The 25,208-nt window shown below is 51.6% G+C and overlaps 1 protein-coding gene across 1 annotated transcript in view; it reads left to right on the forward strand.

Moving 5' to 3' along the window:
• Positions 1–2,584: 2,584 nt before the first annotated feature.
• Positions 2,585–25,208, forward strand: part of Phf2 (PHD finger protein 2) — a 74,088-nt gene continuing 51,464 nt past the window's right edge. Inside the window, exon 1 of the mRNA XM_052727986.1 lies at positions 2,585–2,743. Coding sequence (XP_052583946.1) covers positions 2,646–2,743 — 98 coding nt within the window. The 5' untranslated portion in view covers positions 2,585–2,645. The remainder of the gene's footprint in view (positions 2,744–25,208) is intronic.

Here is a 25,208-nt window from a genome sequence, read left to right on the forward strand (position 1 = left end):
GAGGGAGGCTTGTCTATGCCTAGGAGCTGAGGTTCTGTGTGGTACCGAGGTCGTGGTGCCACTAGAGTGCCTGGGTACAAAGCTGGTGTAGGGATCACATAGCCAAGAGCCAGTTCCCCTTACAGGGCCACAGGCCAGGCCAATGGGGATGAATGGTGGTGTGGGAACACAGGCACTTAAGGAGTGGAGGGGGTAGAAGCGCCAGTAGAGGGGGCCACCAGATCACACTGCCCCTGCTCTGGAGCACCTCTTCCTCTTGGCCAGCAGGAGCATCTCACTATCACCTCCTTGTCCCCTCTCCTGGGTCATGTTCTCAGAGGATGACTCACCTGTTCAGCCTTTCTATGCTTTCCTCCACTGTCTACTCAAATCTAAGTCTATCCCTGGCTCTCTCTACTCCACAGTGAACAGGAAAGCTGACTCTTCTCAACTCTGATGTAAAGCTGTCAGCATACATTAGGTGCTCAATAAACATCTAAAGATAGGAGGTGGGAGGAGAGATGGAAAAAAAGAACAGAAGTTGGAGGCAGAGGCCTGGGATGGGGTCTGTTTGCTGCCACACAGCGCAGCAACCCCGGAAGAGCTCTGAGAATCAGGAAAATATCTGGCCCCCAAGCACAGGGACAGCTAGAGTGGGCACAGCTGGATGCCAGAGAGAACATCAGAAGGTAGGGAGAGGAGATGGAGGCACCGAGTGGCCAGTACCCCACAAGGAGGACAGGCTTTCTAAAATAAGAGTGAGGTGAGAGGCACAGGTTCAGGACTCGCAGAGATGGGCTCTTCCCTTGCTCCCTCTGCCCCAACCCTTGGCAGGCCACTCGTGCATTAAACTGCTCTGAGCTTCGGTTTTCGCTTCTGCTAGATGGCATCAGCACCACCCCTTGGGGAAACGGGGGGTCCCTTAAGTAACAGGGGTAGTGTCTGCCCCTACCTGGACTCACTCTGGGTTGCCTATAGACTCCACCCTTTACTTGCAGGAATTCATACCTGGTGCTGATGCTATCCATGGACAGTGGCTTAATAGTTATTCCTTGCCTTCTCATGAGAAAAACCACTAGGACAAAGGAGACCAAAGGTGACAGCTGGAATTCAGGCAGGTGGCTTGAACTGAGTTCATTCTGTATAGTTTGGAGGGGTACCCTGCCTGCCCCCAATTTCCCAGGTTGTTTTTCCTATCTTCCCTTCCACATGTGTGCCCTTAGCTAACGCACTGTTTGTCCTGGTCCAGATCCTGAGTTGTATTCCTGGGTTCACAAGTTTGGGGAGGGTAGGGGGTGGCTGAGGGCAGATTCTGGCTCAATGAGATGATCTCATTGAGCAAATGATGATCAGCAATGGAGCAAATGGTTGCTTGGCAGCTGAAGTTTGGGCAGGGATGTTGAGGACTCTGCCTTGACAAGGTAAGCAGAGGCCTGAGACTCTAGAGTTCACTTGCAGAGACTAGCATCTCCAAGTGTTATGTGGGGACAAGCAGAAAGGAGGCAAATCTAGCAGATAGGTTTCTTACTGGGTATGTGGCACACTGCTCAGCAGGGGCGATCTGGGTAGGGGATAGAGGACCCCCCCCCCACTCCTATCCCACCAGCAAATGAACAAACAAGCCCTAAATAGGACAGGTGAGACCAGAGAGCCAGTTGAGGGCAAGGCTGCAGGGGCGAGAGTGACAACACAACCCCTTGTCTTCTCCCCAATCCTGTGGCTCAGATGCGAGTCACTGGACTGTCCTCCGCCCCTAAGGTCTGGGGGTCTAGGGGCTGTAATGAGGGCTTCTGGGCGGCACCAGTGCCAGGTAAGCTGTGTCCCACAGTAGCTCGCTCTCGGGTCCCCTGACTTTTGTCCTCCACCTCTGGGGGCCGGAGCATCAGGAAAGTTCACCGGATCGCGCGAGGGAGCAAGGCAGCCCCCAGTTAGGAAGAAGGGGAAGGGGAGGTTGTTCAAGAGCCAGCAACTCAAACGCAGTTCGGGATGGGAGGGAAGCTGCCGGGCCCAGGAAGAGGAGGAAAATCCCCCTGTCCATCCCACTTCGGGGTCAGAAGAAAGTTAAGGCCAAGGAGTTGCTTCTGGCTGAGGCAGGGCTGTGCGGACTGTGCCCACGCAGCCGGAGGCAGGGGGCTCCGCGGCTCGCCTCCCCTGTCGTCCCGGGGCCACCCTCTCCCCGCCGGGTCCCCCCCGGCCTGCCTGCTGGCTCCCCCGGGCCCGCGGCCCACCTTCTACCGCGGCCCGCCTTCCCGGCGGCGGGAGCGGGGCCCAGGCCGGCGGGCGGAGGCGGCGCCACCCGGGGCGCTGACGTAGCGGCCGCTCGGCGGCCGGGGGTCCCTTCGGTGGGGCCGCGGCTCCCCGCCCGCCGCCCCCGCGCGTCCATTCGCTTTGTGTCCCGCGCGCGGCCGGGCCCCCCGCGCACTCTCAGCCTTGCGCCCCGCGGCCCGGCGGGCGGCTCCCGGCGCGGCCCCAGCAGCCCGCGCCGGCATTGTGTGGACGCGCCCGGCCGCGAGCGCGCGCGCGGCCCCAGCCGAGCGCCCCCGGCCCCGTCCGCTCCGGCCGCGGCGCCCGCGCCCGCCGCCCCCGCCGCCCTCGCCGCGCGGCCCCCGGCCCGGCCCGGCCCGACCCGGGCAGCGCAGCGGCGGGGCGAGCGGCGGCGCGGCAACATGGCGACGGTGCCCGTGTACTGCGTCTGCCGGCTGCCCTACGACGTTACCCGCTTCATGATCGAGTGCGACGCCTGCAAGGACTGGTTCCACGGCAGGTGAGCGCGCCGCGGCCCGCCCGGCCCACCGAGCCCCGCGCCCCAGCTGCGCGCCCGGGGCCCCGCCGGGCACCGCAGCCGTGTTCGGCCGCCGGGCCGCGCGCCCTTTTGTGCCCAGGGCGGGGGGCGTACGGCCGCGGCGCACAAAGCGAGGCCCGCGGCCGGGGCGGGCGAGGGGCGCGGGGAAGTTGGGGCTCCGGCAGCTATGGGGCTGGGACCCGGCCGCCTGACAGCGGGGCCGCAGTGGCCGCGGAGGCCCGGAGCCGGACGAGGCCCAGGCCCGGGGCCCCCGCCGCCAGCCCCCTGCGAAGTTGCAGGAACTTTCCCCGCGCGGGCTCGGGGCGGCCGGGCCGGGAGAGGCGGGCGCGCGGCCCGGCGCGGGTCCCCCGAGAGGCGCGACTGGCGGGCTCCGGAGCTGGCAGGGCTAGGGCAGACCCGGGGACGGTAGCGAGGTGGTGGCCGATGCCCCCAGTCCCTGCCGGAGCCGGGAAACCTCCCCAGGACCTTGTCCTGGCGGGCAGGACCCCTCAGGGGACCCTGCGCGCCTACGGCCCGGGCTGGCCTGCGGGCCTAGGCGCGAGTGCAGTGACAGACCGATGTGAGTGTCTGTCTGTGTGTTGGGGTGGGGGTGTTATGGCTTGGCCACCTCCTTCCTGGCCTGCTCAGTTCCCCATTTTCCTCCTCTCCTCTCCATGCAGGGACACCCCAATTTTGACATGACCTTATGCTCTTTAAGGAAGGTGGGGAGGGGGAAGGAGGTGAGCCCGGAGATACTAAACCCGCCCTCTCGGCCCTTGCCGGTGGCCATGACCTGGCCTTGTGCCTACTTTTCAAGAGCCTAAGTCCCTTCCTACTCAGAAGTAAGAGGAGGAGAAAGAGGTGATCATCCTGCTTAAACTGCTCCAACAGGTTCTCTTGTGTCTGACTTTGCCTGTGGGATGTGCTTGGGCCTCAAGAGGGTTGGCCCGAAGCTGGACAGGTCTGTCTGTCCCCTAGGTGTGAGTTTTTAGCAGCTAGTAGCAGGCTGGAGGGAGAGAAGCGTGTGTAGTTCTGGATGGTCTCTGAGCTTCCTTCCAGAGAGAAGACCCTCCTGTTTGCTCACATCCAGGATCTTTAGTAATCTTAAAAGAAAGCTGTGGCCTCTGGTCTAGTCAAGTGTGGGGAGCTAGGAAGCAGGGATGCGATGGGCCTGCTCACATCTGTAGGCCCTGGGACAGAGGCCGACCCTCATGGGATAACCTGACTGGCCTTAGGAGGGGTGGCCTTTTATGGCCCGCTGAAATCTCTTGAGTATTCTGTGCTGCCTCCCCCAAATATCTAGGGCTGTGGAGAGCCCTCAAAGCTGTGTGACCCCTGGGTTCTGTTCCAAACAGGGCCGCTCTAAACAGCGACCAACTGATATCCATCATCTCTAAGGGGCTGTGGACAGATCACAGTGGGTAAGAGCCTAGAGGCCTCCCCAAATGCAGAAATGCTGGAAATCTGGTCCTGAGTAGCCCCAAGAGTGGTGGAACCCCTTCTTCCTGTCTCAGTTCAGGGCCTGCAGTGGGGTACCTGTCAGTTGGGCTCCTGCCCAGGCAGGCAAAGAAAGGGGAGATTAGATCAGTGACCAGTCTTGGTACTTTAAGAGATTTGTTGTCTGTTTTTGTTTTGTTTTTGGAGGCCTAGTCACCTTACTACTTCTCTGAGGATTTCAGTTTGATCTGAGACAGGCAGTTCATTAGCCCAGATGCATTTACACCTATTTGGGCTGTGGGTTATAAAAGGGCTCAGTTATGGCAGGTGTTTTCTTATGCTCAAGTGCACCCTGAGTGGTACCTATTCGTGGGTTTAGACCTCTGGCTAGCTCTGTGCAGGGTCAAGGGTTGGGGCCTAAGTGAGGCAGGGAGGGAAAGGCCTGAGTCTCTTCCTGCTCCTGTAGCCTGGGACAGATCCCCCGGCCCCTCTCAAGTCTCGCTTATTCAAGAGTGTAAGGCATGTGGTCAGCTCCACATGTGTCTCTCCCTCCAAAGATTCTTGAAGACCCTTGATGATTCTCTTCAGAGCTTTGTAGCACCTGGATTGTTAATTCCCTCAGAGTTTACATCTTACCTCACTTTTAAACAGCCTGCATGCCTTTACACTTTTGGTCTTGAGGAAACAAGACTCACTGAAGAAAATTTAAAGCAGTATCCCCAGGAGTGGTAGAGCATACCTATAATCCCAGCACCCACGAGGTGGAGGCGGGAACATCAAGAGTTCAAGGCCACCCTTGGTTATATATCACAATCACGTTTGAGGTCAGCCTCCGGTATATGACCCTGTCCCTGTCTCAAAAGTAGCAAGAAAGACTGCTGAGATGGCTCAGCAGATAAAGGCCCCTCCTGACAAGCCTGTTGACCCCAGTTCCATTCCTAGGACCCACATGGTAGATGCAAGCTGCCCTCTGATGTCCACATGTGCACCACGGCGTGAGCTTCCCTCCATACTAAATTTAAAAAGTAGTAAGAAATGCACCCAAACACCAATAACAAGAGAAGGGTAGAAGTTTGCTGCACATCCCCTCCAATCCACTTCTCCTAAGGGACTTAGTTGGCTATGCCAACTTTGAAACCAGGGCGAGAACTTTGGCTCAGTGCTAGGGACTGACTGAATGGCACACTTCACTCAGACTTCTTTAGCCAGGTTTCGCTCCCCGAAGTACTTTTCCTGTTTCCAGATCCCACACGGAATTGGATTCCTTACCCTGGCAAATGTTTCTTTTGAAAGGAAACTTTGTGTCATTCTTCAAAATGGAGCATTATTGTAACTTGTCATACACAGTAACCATAAAAATAAACACAGTAGCCAGGCGGTGGTGGCACATACCTTTAATCCCAGCACTTGGGAGGCAGAGGCAGATGGATCTCTGAGTTGGAGGCCATCCTGGTCTACAGAGTAAATTCCAGGACAGCCAGAGCTACACAGAGAACCCATTTTGAAAACAAAAACAAAACTAAATAAAACTCCACAGTAACCCAAAAGCCTCAGTTTGTCCTATCTGGGGTCACATTACACATTTCTAGCAAGTCTTTGGGGACAATTGGAATGAGGATCTCTTAAGTCACCTACGCTTACAGTGATGGGATGTTGATTCTTGGTTGCTTCTGTGGCCTAGAACTTGCTTGGGATGGCTGCTTACCAAAGCCTAGCTTGATTCCATGATGAGTGTGCCTCTGTAGAGGCACCATCTCCACAGCACCCTTGCAGGCAATCTCTTTGGGGACAGTCCTGGTGGAATGGGATGAGGTGTGTACCACACTGAAGATGGTTTATCCTGCATTTTTTGGAGAGGATGGTGGGGTTTGGGGAGCATGGGGAAGGACCCTCACCTTTTAGTCCATGACATGTATTGGCTGAGTCTGAGTGGCCTCTCCCTAGGCCCCTGCAGGATTCTTCATCCATTCCTGCCTTGGCTATGATGACTCATATCCCTTTGCTTTCCTGGGATCTCTGTGGTGCCTGAGAGTTGGGGCTTGGATTTAGAAGGGATGGATTCAAAGGCAGGACCCTGTAGAAAGCAGCTGGAGGCCAGTTGCCCTCCAGAGGTGTCATGTCTGGTCCATTTGGTAGGAACCTGGAGCCCTCCAGAAGCCTTGGGAACCTATCTTCTTTACAAGTCTTAGCCTTGTGCAGAGCCTTGGGTCAGAACCCCCAGTCCTTCCTCGGGCCCGTTTCATCCCCTGGGTGGATGGGAGCAGACCCCCTGTGCAGCAGCACTCCTCCCTGCCACATGTGTTGGAGGACCCGGCCTCTCACTTGTCACTGCCTTGCTTGGAAGAATTTTGACCTCTGGGAGGCAGGGATGGCTGCATTAATTCATCCAACATCTTTAAGCCTGACCCTCTGACCCTCTTATGGGTGCTCATTCCATCAGAAGGTTCCTTGGAGGCATTGCCAATAAAATCGACTTCAGAAAGCTTAAGAGACGTGCAGGTGACCTAGCGACAAAAGTCTCACTCGTTCCTCAGGAAATATTTGTCCTGTGTTCTAGGAGGGGCTCAGAGATGGCGGTGAGACCTCTGTGACTGGCCAGGTGGGCCTCTTGCCTGTCTGTCACGAGGCTCTTGTGTATGGTCTAGACTTGCAGATGGACTTCTATCTACTCTGGGGGGTGGGGTGTCTTGTCTCAGAGTGGCGAGTGAGATCTGTGGGAGCAGAGAAATAGGAAGGAAGGCAAGGAGGTCAAGGGAGAGGGGACTTAGGTATAGGCAGAAAGTGCACTGTAGGGTCAGGGCGGGGATCTGGGCCAAGCAGTGGCAAGAGCAGGCTCTGAGGATTGCTTTTGTTTTTTGTCTGTCTGTCTGTCTGTCTTCGCCTCCTCCTCTTCTTCTTCCTCTTTTTTTTTTTTTTTTGAGTCAGGGTCTCACTGTGTGTCACTCTTAGGCCAGCTTTTAAGTCTTTATCCTCCTGCCTCAGCCTCCTGGGTGCTTCACTTAAAGGTTTGTACCACCCTACCTGTTGAGACAGGTTTTGTCAGAATCCTAGTGATTGTGTTAGGACAGATGCAAGGTAGGGGTAGAGAGCCACCATTTCAGCGAGAGGGTGGGGCTCCTGGGGACATCATGTCTGTCCCCCTGGGCTCTACCTGCCCTCTTCTTGGGGTTCTGTTTCTATGTCCAGCTCCCTCAGACTGAGGGGGCCTGTGTGGGCTTTCCTTGTGTCATCTTAGCCTTAAGGTCCTTGGAGCAGAGCTGCATCTGGGGTGCCTGGAGACATGGAGTGGGGCTCATGGCAGTGCTCAGCATGCCAGCTCTGTTGTTGGCCAGCAGAGTTCGTGTCCCACAGGAAGGAGCACAGCCAAGAGCTGTCTGTGCTATCAGAGATGCTGATACTGGATATGGGCGAGAGACCCTCTCCACTGAGATGACACGGAGATCTATTTAGGAGTAACAATCCATCATTTTTGTTAGATTTATTTATTTTATATGTAATGCGTTTTGTACATATGTATGTGTACCATGTACATGTCTGGTACTTATGGAGGTCGGAATAGGATGTCATATTCCCTGGAACTGCAAGTATGGGCGTTTATGACCTGCTGTGTGGGTGCGGGGATTTGAAACCTCTGTATTCTTAACCATCTCTCCAGCCACTAACCCATCATTGTAAGACGAGGAACTCTCCCTCTGTGAGTTTGCAAAGTTCTGGAAAAAGTGGGAAGAATGTCCACTCAGTATCGGAGGAGACTGGGGATCTTGGTTGTGTTTCCTGAGAGGGTTCAGCTTGGTGTGAGCCTCATCCTAAGCTCCATGATGTTTGCTTTTTTTTTTTTTTTCCTACTGGTAATATCTGGCCGGCAACAGGCATGGTGCAAGCACAGGATTGCAGCCCGTATTTGTTTGGGGCCATTTGGGCACCAGGCGTAATTACAGATGGCCCAAGATCTGGGATGCCCAGTGCCAACTCCACTATCCCGGGCCACCTTCTTCTCTTTACCATCTCCTCATAGTACCTCACACTTGCCGGACTCTGATTTAGAAAGAATGAAGGGATTGCTGTTGGAACCGGGCCACCATCTAATGCTACATGGTGGCGTGGCCTGCAAGAATCTTCTAACTTCTCATCCTCCGATGTGAGGAAAACCAGTCTACCAGCTGGGTCTTCAGACCACGATGTTGACAGTGGGGCTGCAGGTGCTTGCTGTATTTAGGCCATGCTGAATGCCTGTGGGACTCTGCCCGCCTCACCCTGTCCGGTCTCCATACAAACTGTGAGTGGAAGAAGTCTAGTCTAGTGGGTCACAGTGTCAACTTTGTTGTCAGCGCTGACCTAGAGGCAGCCAAGTCTCTGTCACGGATGGCTTTCCTGACCCCAGCAGTGGAACTGTGAGCCAGGGCAGGTAGAGGAGTTCACTCTTAAGATGCTGTGACGAGGAGAGGTGCCTTGCTTGTGCTCTTCTCGGTCAAGGTTGGAACAGACACTGGGTGCTGATAACCACATGAATTCATGGATGTGGCAGTATGGTGTGGTGTGGGCCCAACGGGAGAGTCACAGGCAGTGCTGAGTGTGGAGAGGTCCCTGTCCAAGCAGCCGTCCGAATGGTCCCTGCTGGGTCTCAGTGTATCCCTGCCTCCCAGGAAGGGGCTGTCACCTTTGTCCCCTTCCTTCCCTGCTGCTCATCTTCAGTTCCCTTATTTCTGGTGACTTCCACTTTTAGTTTTGTGGTTTGGTGGCCCTGGACTTCTATAGTAGTCCACTGCCCTTATTAAAGCACTGAGTTTAAAGAGACAGAAAAACCTATCTGGAACTCTAGCTTGGCTGTCATCTCAAACCCTGAGACCTGGAGGTCTTTTTCAGGCAAGTGAAACAGTCAGTCTCTTGTCTTTCTGAAAACACAGAGGTGAAATGCAGTTAGTGTGAAGTTGACCATTTTAAGGTAGACAATTTACCCCTGCACCACACAAGGAAGAGTTCAGTGACATTCAATGCATATGTGCTGTGTGATCCTCCCCTCTATCCATCAAGCAGCCATGCCTCTTTCCCTGCCTGTCCCCATCCCCTACTAACTGGGCAGTCTTCTAGCTCTGTGGGTTTACCCATTCAAATATTTAGTGTAGACAGAATCATACAACGTTGAACATTTTGAATTTGACACCCGTTTCTGTTTCTGAGGCTAATATTGAGGTTCAGTTGTTAGTGTTTTTATTTTATTTTATTCAAGACAGGGTTTCTCTGTGTAATAGCCCTGGCTGTCCTAGAACTAGCCCTGTAGACCAGGCTGGCCTCAAACTCAGAGAGATCAACCTGCCTCTGCCTCCTGACTGCTGGGATTAAAGGCGTGCGCCACCACGCTTGGCTCTGAGTGTTTTTTTAATGACTGAATAATATTCTACTGCCTGGGTGACTAGGCCACAGTTCTCCACTGTCGGTTGGGTTGGGTTATCTCCACACGTGACTGTTGTAAATAGTGTTGCCATGCACATTTGTGCACAAACGTTTGCTTGAACACCTGTTTCCAGTTTTTCTGGGTATACTAACCACATGTGTTAGCACTGAACTGCACCCCCAGCCCTATATTTAACTTTTTGAGTAACCAACAGGGTATTTGCTGCAGGGCCCGCCCCGTGCTCCCATCTGCACCAGCGATTGCTGTTTTCCCGTCTTTTTATTATAACCATCCTCACGGGTGTGAGTGCGAAGTAGTGTTTGCTGGTGGTTTTGACTTGTTGTCCTTGATAATTGATGGTGTTGGGCATCTTGCCTCTGCTGGCTGGTGTTTTGGTCCTTGGCTTTGAGAGACGTCTACCTAAGGTCCCCGTCTCCCAGTGCTGGACACAGAATCCAGAATTATGCACTTGGTAGGCAAGGAGTCCACCACTGAGCTACACTCACTCCCAAAGCCCACTTTATTTAATTATTTATTGATTATGTGTGTTGGGCTGTGTGTACATGCTCGTATGCCATGGCAGCATGTGTGTGGGCAGAGGACAGCTTGCAGGAGTTATTTTTCTCCTTCCATCGATTGGATCCAGGGCATCAGCCTGAGGTCGCCAGGCTTGGCAGCAAACACTTTACCTGCCGCGCCATCTTGTCTGCCCTTTCCTTTTTTTTTTTAAATTGGAGTGTTTCTTTTCATTGCTGAGCTTTAGAGGTGCTTTATGTATTCTATCAGAATTCTAGCAATTACACCTTCATCAGATACATGATTTGCAAGTGTTTTTGTTTATTTTCTATTTCCTTGAATTAACTTTTCGTGTTCTTTCCTTTCCTTTTCTTCTTTTGTTTTTTTGAGACAGTGTTTCTCTGAGTAGCCCTGTTCTTGAACTAACTCAGAGATCTGCCTGCCTCTGCCACCCAAGTGCTGGGATTAAAGGCACGTGCTGTCAGCACCCCAGCTACTTGTTTGTGGCTTGATACCATCTGTTGGTGCATAAAAGTTTAGCCTTAATGAAATCTAACTTATTTATTTATATTTCTTGTTCATGCTTTTAATGTCCTAAAATCTCTTGTCAAATCAACTGTTATAAGGTTTACCCTAGTGATTTTTTTTGAAGTTTCATACTTTTTTTTTTTTTTTAAATATTTTTAAAGGTTTATTTACTATGTATACAGTATTCTGCCTACATGCCAGAAGAGGGCACCAGATCTCATTACAGATGGTTGGGAGCCACCATGTGGTTGCTGGGAATTGAACTCAGGACCTCTGGAAGAACAGCCAGTGCTCTTAACCTCTGAGCCATCTCTCCAGCCCCCGAAGTTTCATACTTTTAACTTTTTATTTAAAAACATTATTTATTTACTTATTTTGTGTGTGTGTGTATGCACATGAACACATGCACACCATCATGTATGTCAGTGTGTGTGTGTGCTTGTGTGTGCATGCATGAACACCATCACGTACATGTGAAAGTCAGAGGAAAACTTGTGAGAATTGATGCTGTTCTTTCTATCATGTGGGACCCAGGAATTGAACTCGTGTTACCAAGCTTGGCAGCAAGCACCACTTAGCCACTAAGCAGTCTGCCTGGCCCTCAACTCTTTGATTTAGGTTTTGAAAATCTTTTATTTGTAGTTGTTGTTTTTGAGACAGGGTCTCACTATGTGGCCCTGACTGGCCTGGAATTTGCTCTGCAGACCAGGCTGGCTTTGAATCACTGAGATCCACCTGTCTCTGTCTCCTGAGTGCTAGAGTCAAAGGTGTGTGCCACCAGGCTTGGCTTTTCAATTTTTTTTTAAATTTCAGGGGGCACATGCCACAGCGTGTGTGTGTGTGTGTGTGTGTGTGTGTGTGTGTGTGTGTGTGTGTGTGTGTCAGAGTACAACTTGCAGGAGTCAGTTCTCTTCTTCCACCATATGGGTCCTGGGGATTGAACTCAGATCATCAACTTTGGTGGTAAGCATCTTTAGGTATTTGATCCATTGTGTGAGATAGGATCTTGGGATATTCCTTTTTTTTTTTACAGGCCATGTTCACCGCTGTGGTGAAATTCCTAAGGTAGATGCCTAAAGGATGAAAAGTTTTTGGTTCCTGGTCTTTGAGTTTTGTGACATGGTTACTTGGCCACATTGCTTTAGGCTTGTGTGATTCATGCTTTCTACATGTTTATGTGTGTGCACACACGTGTGCAAATGTAAATGTGGAGGCCAGAGGTCAATGTTGAGTAACTCCTATCACTACCTTTCTATTCTTTTTTTAAAATTTTCCGTTTCTTTCTTTCTAGACAGGATCTCTCACTGGCCTGAAACTCCCTCATTTGGCAAGGTTGTCTGGCTAGCAAGCCCCAAGGACCCTCCTGTCCCCATCTCACCAAGCGCTAGGACCACAGGGGTGAAATATTGCATCATGGGTTTTGTTTGTTGGTTTGTTGTTGTTTTAACATGGGCACCTGGGATCAGAACTTAGGCCCTTGTGGTAAGCACTTTAATGAATGAGCCATCTCCCCAGCCCCAGCTGCCTTGGTTTTTTGAAACGGTCTTGCTGTGTAGCCCTGTCTCTCCCCAAACTCATGGTCTCTCTGATTCATCTTCCCAAGTGCTGGGATTATAAGTGTGCGTCATCACTCAGCTTCCCATGGTATTTTGAAGATAGCTTCTGCTCTATTGAATGTCCTCCCTTGTTGAAAACCATGTATATACATGGGGTTTATTTCTGATCTCTCAATTCTGTCCTCTAGGTATTTATGTCTCTATTTAGGCCAGTGCCACATGGTTTTGAGTACTGTGAGTTTGTAGTGTGTTCTGAAATCAGAAGTGAGCCTTTATGCTTCATCCCCCCCCCCCCCCGAATTATTTTGGCTATTTGGGAACAAGTATTTAGCCCCTTGTGATTTCATGTAAATTTGAGGATTGACTGCTGCATTTCTGCAAAAATAAAAGTAAAGGAAAAAGACAGCTGGATTTTGACAGGGATTGCAGTGTTTATAGGTTGCACATTGCACTCTTGACTTAAGACTTCTGACCGTGAGCACGGCAACTCTCTCTGTTTATGTGCGTCTTCTTTAATCATTCCCATCAGTGCTTTGTGGTGTCCCAGTCTTTGACTTCCTTGTCTTGTTCCTAGATATTTTGAGGGTAGTGTTTCTGTAAGTCATTCACTGTTACAAGTCTTTCTCTGTCGCGCCAGCCAGCCCCCAAATAATGACACAGAACTTCTTATTAATTATGAAAGGTTGGCCTGTAGCTTAGGCTTGTTTCTAACTAGCTCTTATAACTTAAATTAACCCATTTATGTTAATCTATGTTCTATCACATGGCGTTACCTCTCTTCCAGATTGCACCTCTTGTTTCCTCCCCATCTGGCTGGTTACTTTGCCCCTTCTTCCCAGTTCTCTTTCTCTCTGCCCCAAAGTCCAGCCTATACCTCCTGCCTAGCTATTTGCTGTTTAGCTTTTTTATTACACCAATCACAGCAGTACATTTTCACACAGTGTACAATTATCCCACAGCAATTCACTGGTGGTGCCTGGGTTTTTTGTTTTTTGTTTTTTTCTTTCTTTACTGTTGGACATTGGGTCCAGGGCCTTGTGTATACTAGACAAATACTCTACCACTGAGCTATACCCAGCACCATTTCTGGCCCTTTTACTTTCTTTCTTTCTTTCTTTCTTTCTTTCTTTCTTTCTTTCTTTCTTTCTTTCTTTCTTTCTGTCTTTTTTTTTTTTTGAGACAGGGTTTCTCTGTGTAGCTTTGTGCCTTTCCTGGAACTCACTCTGTAGCCCAGGCTGGCCTCGAACTCACAGAGATCCGCCTGCCTCTGCCTCCTGAGTGCTGGGATTAAAGACTTGCGCCACCACCCTTTTACTTATTTTCATAGTTCTCTTATAACATATAACTGGATTTTTCAGAATCACACATGTGCCCCAACCCCCTTTGGGTTTTATGCCCATGCTGGTATGGCACACCCAGATACTGGGTGCACAGTGCATGCCCTCATACCTTTGAAACAGGGTTACCATCTTCCTTTTTAACCACAAGCTTTCCCAGGCCCCTGTGCCAGGTGCAGGCCTAGGCATTTTTGTACGAGTGGGACTCCTTTTGCATCGTGCATACTGTCTTCTTGCACGAGTCTCCATTTCCTTCCTCAATCACCATCATCCTGGGGGTTGCCTTTATGACTGAAGCCATGTTGGGGACCCCCAAGACTTAGGCCAGTGATGTTTTTGAGCTGTGCTGGCTGCTCCATGCAGGCAGTGTGTGGCCTCACCAGCATGCAGGCTCCCCTGAGAGCTTGGTGGGTTACTCTTGCCAGGCGGACAAGCCAACTGAAGCTTAGTGGGTTCAGATTGCTGGGTCAGTGCAACCGAGTACCATAGGCAGCCGCTGTGTCTGTCCCAGGTCTCTGCAATAGCCCCTCCACCCACAGTGACAGGAAACCCCAGGCTTGAGCACAGGACCCTGTCAGGCAAGGAAGAGCACGCTAGCAATGTTCTGGGGGGAATGTCTGGAGTTAGAACTAGGCAGATCCACTGAGTGTGTAGGCCGGATAGACTGTAGAGTTTCTGCAGGGGCAGGCCGAGACATGATTCGGGGTACTTTGGGGGGAGGGGTTCAGGGACCCAAAGACCTTACAGGGAGTCTAGGAAAGTGACGTCATTCCAAGCCTGGAGTAAAGTCTCCATTCTTTCTCATCTCTTCTGATGCTCCTCCAAGGTTAAAGACCCAAGTGAGGATCAGGGAAGGAGGTCCCTGACTAGCTGCCTGTTGTCCAGCTACACCGCCTGGAGAGAGGGTGAGCGAGAGTGCAGGTGCTGCAGTGGTGGCCATGGGCAGGCCGAGGAAAAACTGCCGTCCATTCTGTCAGTCTGTCTGTCTGAGGTACAGGCCTCCCTGTGTCACAAGAGCAGCCTGAAGGAGCTGAGAGGATGGAGGCTGGCATGTGTGCTGGGTGGGGCTGTGTCCTGAGGAGCTCTGGGACACATTCTCTGACTGTGCACGAAGGGCTGGTCCCACAAGCGGCCCATGTGGAGTGGAGTGTAGGATAGGTAACCCTAAGAGAGAATATAAGGCCGCCACTTATTCTTAAACCTAACACTGGACTGGGCACAGGCCAACATTTGGGCAAGTGTGAGGGCTTGAGTGAGGGTTGATGAGCCACACCTGGGGGGCCAGGCTGTGGCAGAGACCCTGGGCCAATACTCTAGCAGTGTGGTGGTGGTGACCTCGGGAGCAGACAAACACAGGCTGAAAGTCTGTGATGTTGCCTCTCCATCTCCTTTCCCCTTAGGAATCCCACTGAGGCAACTGTGTGTATTCTCTGTGACACCTTGACAAGCCTACAGGGCAGGTGGGAGGTGCTCACAGGAATGTGTGTTGGCCACAAGGCCCCGGGGGGTCCTTTTCTGGGAGCCTTGTGCCCTGACTCACTGGCATAGAACACTGACCTGGAATTTAGGCCCTGTCTCTCTATGGGAAGAACTGTGAACCAGAGTTCTGAGACCCTTGACATCCGGGAACTGTCCAGAATCTATTTTGAGCCTGTCTGTCTTGTAGAGGAACATATTGAGGACGGGATGTGGTAAGCTTGCTGAGTGGGGAGGACCCGAAGTTCTCACATGCAGCAGGTCACACAGCACACGATTGCCCACCAGTGCCCTTCCCCTTTAAGTGTGAGGACTTGTCACCATGAGGGCCTGTGCGGTCTCTGCCTAAAAGAGGACAGAAGTCTGCTACCCTCTGCCTAGCTGCCTGTGACAGGTGCTGTAGGACCGCCCCCCTGGGAGCAGCCTTTCTTGCCCATGTTTTGCATACGGCTCTGGGCACCTCTGATGCCATCCTGATCTTGCAGCAACTTCCCAGTTGGCCTTGGGTATGAGGCTGCTCAGAAGAAACCAGCCAGCCAGGTTCCCCTGAATCATGGCTCCACTACTTGTGGTGGCCAAGCAAGGATCCTGCCACCCTTGGTAGTGCCTGGGAACTACACATCATGCACAGTGGTCCCTAAATCCCAGTGGGCACAGATACCCTGCATAGGCTATGCTCAGAGTCAGGAGGCGTAGTGGTAACCTGGCTCCTTATTTGTCTGTCCATCTACATAGCCACATTTTCTGGGGTGAGGGATGAAGGACTCCCAGGGTGAAGGATGACAGTAACGGTCCTGGGTTGAATGACAGAGGAGCTCCTCTGTAGTAGAAAGATCACCTAAGAAGGTGTCTCCTCCTGTTTGCCTCTTGGTAGGTCTGAGTCTGCTGGGCCCTGTTCTGGCTTTGAGCCCACTAGTGTTCTTTGGAGAGTGGAGACAGTAGCTGCCTTTGGCATTGAGGTTCTCATGGTGTACAGTGTTCCCGGGTGACCCACTTAGTCCAGTATGTGTATAACTGACCCTTAGTCTCCCAGCACTCTCCTGTCACTGATGCCTGCTGGCCTCTCTGGTCTGTCCCCTGCCTGCTGGGGACCCAGATGGGGCCTTGGAATTGTGCTCTCTGGATTGGAGGTAATCCAGCTGCTGGGCAGTCTCCTTGGTGGCTCCCCATGGCCTGGTAGCAGTCTTGTATTTGAGCCTTTCTCTCCCACTTCAGAACCACTGGGTCCCAGAGTCACAGTTTCAGGGCCGATTCAAACACTCCAGAGCTGCAGGATAGAAGTGGACAGCTCCAGGGGTGCCTCATATCAGCCCTGGAGGGTTCAGCTCTAGCCTGGAGCTGTGAGAAACGACTGCCTTGAGACTGGAGAGAGATTGCTCAGCGCTTGAGAACTTGTACTGCGCTTGCAGAGAACTCCAGTATCACTACCCAGCACCCATGTGGGTGATTCACAGCTGCCTATAACTCCACTCCAGGGCATCCAACGCCATCTCCTGGACTCCATGGGCATCTGTACATTCTCATCCACAGACCCAGACACATACACATGTAATTAAAAAAAATAAAATAAAAATCTAGAAAGGAAGATCAAGGAGGATGGACAGAAGTAAGGACATGTGGACTGCCTGGGCCAGATGCTGCTCTTCTCAACTTAAGGCACAGGCAATTGAGGATAACTCAGAGTCAGGAGAGAAGAACCAGCCTGACGGATGACTTTCCCCCTCACCTCTTGAACTCTAGTGCCTAATGAGGCCCTGACGGCAGTTCTGGGAGTGCCTTAATGGGATTTATGAGCAGGGCTATCCCTGTGGATCTTCTAGGTAGTGAGAGCCTGAGGCTGCTTCCAGGGGCCTTGGGCCCCCCCGGCTGGGACTTCTGCTTTGTGCCTCATTCTCCTTGGATCTTCTTTTGGTTCCTTCCACACAGCGCCATCTCATCTGCAGAGCTGGGACGGATCTGAGGGAACAGGTCCAAGCATGGAGATGGCAGGCTTTAAACAGGAGAAATTGTGTTCAAGTTGGGAACCTTTCTAATAATTGACACTGCCCCCCAGGGACACCATCTAGGGAAATGAGGTCTATGGTGGACAAGGGATGCTCAGTTTTGTGCTGTCGACATTTGGACTAGAGGATGTTTGGAGTGGGGCCTGGCCTATGCGCTGTAGTATGTATAATTCTGGTCTCCATCATGCAGATTCTGGGAGCTCCTCGAGCTGTGATAACCAAAGTATCTTCAGTCTTTACCACGGGAGGCAGACATGGTGGCACCCAGGGACAGGACAGGCCCCACCCCGAAATACTCTTTCTCATCTTGAGCCCCTGCAGTGCTGGCAGGTGGGGACATGGACCTGTCCACTTCAGTGCATGTTGGCAGGTGTGTGTGCCACATAAACAGCAAGCACCGAGGGTGTGGAGTCGAAGGATAGAGCACCCCAGGTTGTCAGATGACCACAGGTCGTACTGCCCTTGCTACACTCTGGCAGCTGAACTTTTGGTGTCTGGTGCTATAGTTTTATTTTGTGATTTCCTACCTGCTGCTGTCCATTCATGGTGAAATCCTTCTTCGCCAGAGCCGTGGCATTCTACCCACAGTCCTGATTTCTTTCTGATGACAGAGAGCCAGCAGGTTCAACGTGAGGTGTCTGGGCTGGCTGCTTCCCACATGTTCCACTACTGTTTTGTTTGAGCCTTGTCTGCCTCGAGGTCAAAACTCACTTGCTTTTCAAACCCTGTCCACTTTCCTCCCTTCCCCCAAGACTAGTTCTCATACAGTCCAGGCTGGCCTTGAACCTGCTATATAGCTGAAGATGACCTTGAATGTTTTCCCTGGTGCTTCTGCCTCTACCTCCCAAGAGCTGAGTTACAGGCGTGTGGCATCAAGCTCTGCTTAAATGGTACTGGGGATGGAACCTATGGCCTTGTGCATGCTAAGCAAGTGCTCAAGCAGCTGAGCCACACTCCAGCCCTTCTGTGCACTTTTCAGGTTAGAGATGCTTTAGATTTGCAGACAGGTTGTGTATATGGCACTCAGTTTCCCTGAATGCTCACATCCTACACCACTAGAATAGGAGCCAGCATTCATCATTGCTGTCCATGGTCTGGGCTGACTCACTCTGCAGCTCCCTTCACAGGCCCTTCTGCTAACACCACGCTGGAGGCTAAATTGTGCTTGTACTCTCTGCCCCTCTGGCTGTCACGGTGACCTCCCTGTCTCTGTCCTATCACTCCGGAAGGTGAGACAGCAGTGTAGGCTGGATCTGAGGATCCTTTTGCCTTTGAGGGGCTGCTTTTCCTCAGGTAGCCCCAACAGACCTGTGGGACACCTTGACAGCTCATGGGGCCGTGTTAGGCCAGCCAGGTGGTAAGCTGCTGAGGCCAGGGGAGAGATCCAGTGTCACTTGGCAGATATCATGGTGATATCAATACACACCTCTGGTCTGCTGAGATGTGGGTCATGAACCCACTCTCCACCCTGTGACTATCTGGTCCTGACAAGTGGCCAGACTACAGTTTATGGGCCTGGGGCATTTCCTATTTACAGTTTCTTCTGCATCTCACTTTCTAGAAAGGAGAGAATTAACTCCATGAGTCTCGTCTGGCAAAAGCAGGACTCTGCGACAGTTTGGTTTGGCTGTGACTCTCCATTGGGTGCGACTCTTTGTTGGATGCAGTTTTACTGTCTTGAGACATTTGGTCCAAGCTCCGCTTCTAACAAGTGGGAAACCGGCACTGTGCGGGAGATGGTGACTGTGGGGACAGGGTCCTTGCTGCCTCTTGTGGCCCAGGGCTCCTTCCTTTGAGCTGTTTTGCTGAAGGAAATCACTGTACAGAAGTCAGCTTTCATCTGAGAACACCCCAGATGTAAGGCAGGCAGTGTTGGTTGGCTGCCCCAAGCCTGCTGGGCTGCAGCCATCGGACTGTGGTGTGCCTCCTGCCATCAGCCCTGCTCCTCACTGGGGACCTTGCAAGGAGCCTGGGTCCTGGGTTTGTTTCTTGTCTGCAGTGATGTTAGGGGTCTGGGTGTGGGGACACAGGAACCACTGAAACTCCTTCGTCTGCTCTAGGTCTCCCTCACTTCCCATGGCCCTGGCATCTCTATATTTGAATGTTTACAGTGATGTTGGAGCTCTGGGCTGGGGGACATAGGAACCACTGGAACCCCTCAGTCTGTTCTAGATCCCCCTCACCTCCAAATGGCCCCGGTGTCTCAACTTTTGAACATTTGGATCTTTACCTAGGTAGAGGTCTGTATGTCAAAACCTTGGCCTCAGCTCTTATCCAGGTCAACTCAGAGTGTCCTCATTCTGGGAAAGCCCCAGTTCTGTCACCTTGGGATGGGGGGCAGGAGGGGCTCTGTGGACACCTCTCAGGTGTGCTTTTCTACTGGAGCAGCTTCTCTGATTTAAAAAAAAAATTAGATTTATTTATTATTTTATTTTATGTGTGTGAGTGTTTTGCCTGTCCGTATGTTTATATACCACCTGTGTACCTGGTGTCCACAGAGGTCAGAAGAAGGTGTCAGATCCCCTGTAAATGGAGTTATAGACGGTTGTGAGCCACTTTGTGGGTGCTGGGAATCTAACCAGGGTCCTCTGCAAGAACTAATTCTCTTAACCACCAAGTCATCTCTCCAGCCCCGACTCCTCTGCTCTTGACCCATCAGCTTTCAGGGATTTCAGGGTTTTTCTCACTCCTGGGGGAGGTTTGTGATGGTGACGTTGTGAGACCACCACAGGATGGATGGTGGCAGTGCCATGCCTTGGTGACTGACCAGCCTGAGTGGACTGTTCACTCATGGCATTCAGTGACCCCACCAACCCACTTGGAAACACTGTCCACTGCTTGGTCCCTCACACAGTACCCCATAGCCTGTGGGCCCCTGGTGAGAGTGTCAGCCAAGACAGTCCCTGAATGCCCCTCTGATGGCCAGGACTCAGGGGCCAGACCTTGTTCTCCTGCCTGTTGTGTGTGTCTACATCTGCTCATCATCTGTCCCTTGGTGTTAATTACCTGACGTGTGGCTAGGTGTCTCACCTGCTGTCTGTCAGCCACCTGCTCCTGGCCCAGTGAGTGAGGCCATGTTCCCACCAGCCACAATTAGGAAGGCTGCAAATGGCGGGAGCTTTCGCGGGCGTCAGGAGGTTGCAGAGGCCTGGCCCGTGCCAGCTCTCTGTTCATTGGCTGTTCCTGTTCCATCCTAGAGAGCCCCACCCGACCCTGCCTGTTCTAAGCTCCTGATTAGTCACTTTCTCATGGAATGAGTCACCAGAAGGCACCGTCTCCCCCCTGTACCGCCTGCTCCAGTCCTGAAGCTGTACCTCTAGTAGTCAGGGGCAGGGCCCATCTGGAGGCCCGTTCTGGAGAGGGGCTCTCAGGAGCCAGGTCTCTACCAATCTTTGTGTTTCTTATCTTTCATGGCTTTAAAAAAGGTCAAAGAATAAGTGGTAGAACATTCCAGCAAGATGAGTCACAGAGCTCACCCTCTAGCAGCAGGGATCTCCTGGGGCTGTCAGAGGTCTTCTGACTGCAAGGGCCACAGGACACAGCTGTCCCCAGGGTCTGTCCCTTGCCCAGGGCTGAAGAGAGTAAGCTCACCTCCCTTGGTCCAGAGTCCTTATCTCTGTTAATCGGACCTTGGACTGCATTTGCTCTCCAGTCAGGTTTGTTTGCTGTCTCTGAGGGTTTCATCCAGGGAGAAGGCTTTAATTCCCAAAGCTTCTGGGAAGAGATATTTGCTCTACATCTGCATACAATTGGTTTCCTTAGAAACCACTGGAATAGATGCTCTGGAGCCTGCTTCAGATTTTTAAAGAGACCCTGTCCTATATCTGGAAGATCTAAAAAACCCACAGAGTGATTTTAGAGTACATACAAAGACATTGTGAATATTCATTTAATAACTCAGACTCCTGGGCTGTGGAGTGATAGAGCTGAGGGGTGATTAAATAAATGACTATGTGCACGCACAATGGGAAATGATCCAGTTGCCAACAATGTGTTTACAGCGGGTTTAATGACTGGGGGAAATGTTTACAATGTAACATTAAATGACTTGCTGTATTTATTAGTAGGGTGACAGCTGCTGTTAATTAGTCAAAATAGGCTCAAATTTTAAAATATTTAAAGTTAATATTTTAGTACTAAAATTTTATTTTTTAAAATGAAGGGTTTAAAGGGTTATGATACTTTCCCTCAAGCATTTTCATGGAAAACCCATACTTTCCAATGGGTTTTCCAGATCAGTCGTGAAAAAGAATGACTTGAGGACACGATGCTCCTAGGTGTGGGTTGAGAAGGTTTGTTGTAGATATCAGAGAGAGCACAGCTGGAGGCATCTGGAAGGGTCCAGATTGAACCAGGTCTTGAGAGGAGAGTGGGGGAGTGAGAGAGGGAGAGACGAGAGAATACCTGGGAACTTAGAGACCCAGAGGCCAAGAGGCAAAGAAACTAGCGTAGCCACAATGGCTGGGTTATGTAGGAATCAGGAAGGCTGGGAGAAGGGAGGCCCAGCCCTGGGCTGCAGAGTTGAGGGTAGGGGGACCTGCCAGCATGTCTCTGTAACTGGTATTGGCCATGCTGGGAGAGGCTGAGAGGCTGAAGGACAGTGTCCGCTTTGATGTGTTCATAGTCACTGGCTATTTGTCCTGAGCTTGAGACCCAACACTTTTATAGATTGGAAATTGAGTAAACTGGGTGTGGTGGTGCACACCAGCTCAAGAGGCAGAGACAGGAAGATCGCCATACATTTGTGGCCACCCTGCACTACATGGTGAGATTGCTTCAGAAAACTAAAAACAAAACAAACAAAAAAGAGAAAGAGAAACAGAGGAGGCAAGGAAATCAGCTTGTGGATGTGTACTGTCTGGCTCCTTCTAGAGAAGTTTCTAGACACTGGCGTGGGAATAATTCTCCTTGTCCCACAGATGTTGGCCGCAGGCCTCTTGATGCTGAAGGCTGAGGGGGAGGGTAGCCCCACTCTTTGGGCACACTCTGCCCCTTTACCACTGTGACCTCACCCCCAGAGTACTTTAGCCTACTGCCTGCCTTGTCCTCAACCCCCAAGGGCCTGGGAGCTGCAGGCTCTGCCCAGCCTTGGGGCTCCTTTCTTTCCCCAGACTCTGATAGATCCTCCCTCTCCCCTAAGAGCAGAGACCACTGTGCAGAGCGGTGGGGCCATCCTGTCACCAGCTGCACTCCTTGACCCAAGGGTGCACCTCGGGACCTAGTGCTAAGCCTTGCCACCAGCTGAGGGGAGTGAACAAGTCAGCTCCGGACATGCTAAGCACTGCTTTCCCCAGCAGTGGCTCCTGTGTGGCTCTGAGGGTGAACTTAAGCTTCTGTAGGACTTGAGGTGCTAGGCTGATGTCCAGTGGGGAACCCACACTTGCCAAGATGACATGATTCCTCACAGATGCTAGGGTACTTACAGATACCAAATGGTTGCTGGCAAGCAGGTTTCCGAATACTTCCAGATGCCAGCGACTGCTCACAGATATGGGCTCTTCCATGTACCACCCAGTTACTCCCTGGTACTCGGCTGTTTGCAGACACTGAACAGTTACTTGTAGGTATTCAGGTCTCAGTGGCTCTAAACAATCATGAACAGGTATTTGAATGCTTAAAGAGGCTAAGTCATTGCTTGCACGTGACAAAATGTTTTGGGCAGCTACTCCATCTGGAAGCAGGGTGACCCAAGGCTGAAATATAAGGAGCCTTGTCAATAGGATCACTCTCCTCCAGGAATTGCCATAGAGAACTTGTGATCTGTTTGTTTGTTTTGTTTTTCGAGACAAGGTTTCTCTGTGTAGCTCTGGTTGCCCTAGAACTCACTCTGTAGACCAGGCTAGCCTTGAACTCAGAGATCTGCCTGCCTCTGCCTCCCTGAGTGCTGGGATTAAAGGTGTGCGCCACCACCACCCAGTGAGAACTTAAGAATTTTTATGAGCTTTGTGAAATTGAGGATTTTGAGACACAGAGAATATTTTCTGTCTACCTGCATTATGTTAACACCCAACTCTGGAATAGCTTGATTATGCTTTAGGACCTTTCTGAGTGTGCCAGGCACACAGTACCATGCAGGAGGTGCACGTCGTGTGTGTGTGTGTGTGTGTGTGTGTGTGTGTGTGTGTGTGTGTGTGTGTGGTGGCCAGTGGCTGATGTGCGGTGTCTTTATCACTCTTCACCTTAGTTTTTGAGACAATGTTTCTCACTGTACTGGAACATGCCACTTCTGCTAGCCTGGCTGGCAGTGAACCCCTAGGATCTATCTCTCTTTGCTTCCCAGTACTGAAGTCACAGACGTGCCCCTTCTGTGCCCTTTTGTATGTTTGTCCTAGAGATCCAAACTCAGGTTCTCATGCTGACATGACAGGCACTTTACCTACTGAGCCGTCTCCCCAGCCCAGAGGCACGTCCTGTGTGAACAGGTTGAGTGTGGCTGGCTGCCTGCCCCCCTGCATGTGCATGTGTCCTTTACAGGGGTGTGTGTGTGTGTGTGTGTGTGTGTGCATGTGCGTGTGCACTTGTGGCTGGCCTTCAGTTGCAGGCTCATGTAGCCAGAGACCTAGTGATTGAAGGGTGCTCCCAAGAACCCTGGATCTAGGTCTTTTGAGGTGGAGCTCATGAAACAAAAAGCAATCCAGTGTCTGTGCTTCATCAGGGCAGGCTCAGTTACAGCGCTGTTCTGATGTTGGTTTGTGCCTCTCCACAGTGCAGGAGATGCCATGATAATTCAGATTTAACAGCTACTCTCGCTTGGAGTTCTCCTGTCCACAGTGGCCATTGCTCGCCCACTGCCATCCTGAATGCCCTGTCCCCAGCCTCTGCCATGCCTTTCAGTGTCAGACACTTGCTCTCCTGTGGGCCAGGTTTGGAGGTGGGTGGCATTCCAAAAGCTGATTTCAGTGCAGGGTGCTGCATGTCACCGGGTCACCCAATTCCCATACTCCCCTGCTTATCTGACACAGAACTTAAACTGCTAACGCTGGTCATCAGGTGCAGGCCATGGAAGACCTCGAGGCCAGGGACTCAGCACCCTAAGCTGCTCCAGCCCTGTGAATTCCCCACTCTGACAGCTTGACCTGATCGAAGGAGAGCCCTTGTGTGTGCATGTGTATGCATGTATGTGATGTCTGTGCATATAGTGTGTATGTATTTGTTGTATATATCATGTGTGTTATATTCTGTTTGTAGTATGTGATATGTTGTGTGAGTGATGTATGCAGGATGTAGGGGTATTTGCTTGGTGTGTAGTTTGTGTAGTATATATGTGCATATTTTGTGTAGTATGTTTCTATATAGAAATGTGGTATGTATATGTGTATGTGTGATGTTTGTGTGTGCTATGTCTGAAGTGTATTATATGTATGGCGTGGTGTGTATGTGTATGTGTGTGTGTGTGTGTGTGTGTGTGTGTGTGTGTGTATGCCTTACAGTGGCCAGGTGATATGCTAGGACCCTACCAGCCTTGTCTAGTTCTCTGAGATTCTGAGGGAGGTGGCTGTCATCTGTAGGTCTTGGCACCAGTCACTTCCTCTGGGAAGAAAGGAGCAGGACCTGACGGTGGACAGAGCTTTCTAGAGCAGCACATCTGTGATTGTCACCTGTGGCCACCTGGAGCTGCTTCTGTGAAGCCCTAAATAGCATTTTCTTGCAGTGTGGGCTGCCTTGCTCAGCCACCTCAACTGGGGTCTGACAGGACCCCCCCCCCCCCAAAGATGACTGTGACAACCTACATGTCATCTTGTGGATCAAATCCCTGCCATATTTTCAAGACCAGGCAGGCAGCAGACATTCTGGGTTCACATCCCAGCACCCTGTTGAGCCCCAAGGACAGGACTCAGTTCTATCTGATGGCCCAGAGTGGCTGGGCCCAAGGAGTGACCCTTCTCAGAAGCCCTTGCAGGCTCCACGGGAGGCTGAGCTGCTGCTGTAGGCATTTGTCCGTGCCTTTGTGCCTTGGAAGAGCAGCTAACTTGCAGCTTTGTGCTCTGGCTGTGCCTTTGAAGAGGGATGACCTCAGAGCACTGACAGGATTCCTTGTGCGGAAGTGGACAGACCAGCGAGGCACCAACCCTTTGCAGTGGGAGGGCCTTCCTCCCTGGGCTTCTGTTAGAGTGCTTACATGAGTTAGGAGAAAAGAAAAAGTGTAATGAACAGGCACAGGACCCCGAGCTTTGGTCCCCGAGACTGTCCAGACTCCCCTGC

The sequence above is a fragment of the Peromyscus californicus genome, unplaced genomic scaffold, assembly GCF_007827085.1.
Source record: "Peromyscus californicus insignis strain IS unplaced genomic scaffold, ASM782708v3 Scaffold_8__1_contigs__length_139910024, whole genome shotgun sequence".
NCBI lineage: Eukaryota > Metazoa > Chordata > Mammalia > Rodentia > Cricetidae > Peromyscus > Peromyscus californicus.